The following is a 2,924-nucleotide window of genomic DNA, read 5'->3' as shown; positions in this document are numbered from 1 at the left end:
TGGGCAAATGTGTGAGTTGACCGGAGCTAGTAAAGAACACAACTCTGAAACCATGTTAGCAGTCTACAAAGCAGTCTCTGCCCAAGTCCCTCCCTGGGTCCCGTGATTAAACTAACACCAACATGTCCGAAGGCGTGTGGGAGAGGTCTAGAAACCAAATCCCTCCATCATTTGCATCTCCAGATTTAGAGCTAAGAATTCTGAGATAAACAAATGGAGTGAATTTGGAAACGCTGCATCAACTGCTTCCTCCTGTGACATGAATAGTGGGAGCTATCAAGGACCGGCCCATCAAATGCTGGAGAGACACTTTCCTCCAGACACCAAAGAGGAGTAAGGATTCAGGATGACCAAAACCTGCAGTCCCCCAGAAAATGAGTTGTCATCATTCCACGTCATCTTAACTTTCACAATTATAGGCACTGAATGCGTTATTGGTATTGCTGCAAATGGGTTCATTATGGCTGTAAATGCAGCAGAATGGATTCAGAATAAGGCAGTTTCTACAAGTGGCAGGATCCTGTTTTTCCTGAGCGTATCCAGAATAGCTCTTCAAAGCTTCATGATGCTAGATATTGCCTGCAGCTCAAAATTACCACGCCTTTATAATAAAGGTGTTTTATATAATACATTCAAAGTAAGTTCCATATTCTTAAATTATTGTAGCCTCTGGTTTGCTGCCTGCCTCAGTTTCTTCTACTTTGTGAAGATTGCCAACCTCTCCCACCCACTTTTCCTCAAGCTGAAGTGGAGAATTGCTAAGCTGATGCCCTGGCTTCTATGGCTATCGATATTCATTTCCTTGGGCTACAGCAGTCTCTTCTGGAAAGGCATCTACTCTATACACTGTAGCAACTCATTTCCTGGCGCCTCGTCCAACTCCACTAAGAAAAAATTTTTCACTGAGACCAACGTGGCCAACCTGGCTCTTCTCTACAACCTGGGGGTCTTCATTCCTCTGACCGTGTTCATCGTGGCGGCCACCCTGCTGATCATCTCTCTCAGGAGACACACGCTACACATGGAGAGCAAGGGCACCGGCTCCGGGGACCCCAGCATGGAAGCTCACATGGGCGCCATCAGAGCCATCAGCTACTTTCTCATTCTCTACATCTTCAACGCGGTTGCTCTGTTTCTGTCCATGTCCAACATCTTTGACGCCAACAGTTCCTGGAATATTTTGTGCAAAACCATCATGGCTGCCTACCCTGCTGGCCACTCAGTGCTACTGATCTTGGGCAATCCTGGCCTGAGAAGGGCCTGGAAGCGGCTTCAACACCAAGTCCATCTTTACCTAAAAGAGTAAACTCCATGATGGACACCACAAGACCAGCACAGAGCCAGCCCGACCAGCTCTGCCTTTCCCCACTGAGCCTTCTCTTTCACACCCGCTTCCTTCCCCAAACCTGATCGGCCCCTTTCACCTGGTGCTGCTTTTTCGTGTAGGAGCTTGACCTCCATTTCGCTTGTTTGCTTCATAGGCATAATTTTAGTGATGTTTAATTTTTTTTTTCCACCTGATCCTTCTATTTACCTGATCCTTCTATGTCTACCTCCCTTGCTCTATATAAAGCAATGATTCTAGCCACTGGCTCCAAATGAGAAGCTCATTTGGAGGGTTTCGGAAATCCCAATGTCCAGTCTTGACTCTAGATTGACTAAGTCAGAATTTCTGGAGTTGGAACTTGGACAAGTTTTTAAGTTCCCGGGATGATTCTGAGATGCAGCCAGAGTGGATACAGCCACCAAAATAAAGGAAGACTTTGCACTTTAAGCTCCTGGCAACTTTTCTCCTACCCCATCCACATGCCTTTTATTCAAGAAGCTGGAAATGCAGTTTGTCTCCATTCTCCAAAGACATAACCTGAATGATAGGAAATATCTATCAAAATTGACAGTACATAAAACACCCTTTAATCTAAAAATTACTAAGGATTTGTCCCATAGACAAGGTATGGTCAGACTTATACACATATGTGAAAATATGTACAGGAAGATCTTCATTGCAGCATTATTCATTAATGAGGGGACTTATATATCTGAAATGGAATACTGCATAAACATTTTAAAAGTGAGACAGATACATGTGTCCTAAAATGAAAATATTTCCAATAGGTTGTTAAGTACAAAAAGCGAGGAGATATTTTATAATTCCATTTATATTCTTTTATATTCTTTTAGGAAATATACATTTTCTTGTGTACATACATATATCTATAAAATTTCTGGAAGGGCGTACCAAAAATGATTAATAGAAGACTTCTGAATAGTGGCATTGGGCAACTGGGGTAAATGAAATATTTACGCTACATTTTCCACTTTTCTGTATTGTTTGAACTATTTAGAATATATATGCATTAATTTCAAATTTTTAAAAACTTTATATTGATTTTTTTTATAAGAGAACTAGGTAAATAGGAAAGGTTTGAGGGAGAGAATTACGTAGCTTAATTAGTTGATCGAGCTTCTCACTATGTTTGTTTTTATAAAAAAATGCAAACCCCCCAAATCATGAATTAAACATCTCACTATCTCTTATTTTCTATTTTATTCATTCACACAAAGGCTGCCAGGCAAAGGTCATGGGCTTTCGATCCATTGGCATATCTATATTCTCTGTCTCTCTCTTGACTTCCCTTCATATCCAGTGTGGATAACTGGTTAAGCATTATACCCGCACCCCTATACTTCCGGTAATTACAGATGGAGTGAGATTATGTCTGAGATTGGCGTTAAGATCATTTGGCAGAGGGCAAAGGAGTGAAGAGTAGAAAGGTTTAGGTTAGTCATACGTGGGTGGTTTCTTTCAAAAAAGGTCAAGGGCGTTCTCTATTTCAAAGTATGTTTGAATTTTCCCTAACACAATTTTTTACATAAATGAATGATAAAACACTCTGATTTCCTGGCTCCTCCGCCCTGCATTG

The 2,924-nt window shown here is 41.4% G+C and overlaps 1 protein-coding gene across 1 annotated transcript; it reads left to right on the top strand.

Moving 5' to 3' along the window:
• The first annotated feature begins 295 nt into the window (after positions 1-295).
• TAS2R39 (taste 2 receptor member 39) lies at positions 296-1,306 on the top strand. The gene is given in 1 exon segment (XM_015588316.1): positions 296-1,306. A coding segment is annotated over 1 exon segment (1,011 nt).
• The last annotated feature ends 1,618 nt before the right edge of the window (positions 1,307-2,924 follow it).

The sequence above is a fragment of the Pteropus alecto genome, unplaced genomic scaffold (genome assembly GCF_000325575.1).
Source record: "Pteropus alecto unplaced genomic scaffold, ASM32557v1 scaffold22, whole genome shotgun sequence".
NCBI lineage: Eukaryota > Metazoa > Chordata > Mammalia > Chiroptera > Pteropodidae > Pteropus > Pteropus alecto.
The sequence above is the reverse complement of the archived record's forward strand: the minus strand, read 5'-3'. Positions and strand labels throughout refer to the sequence as shown.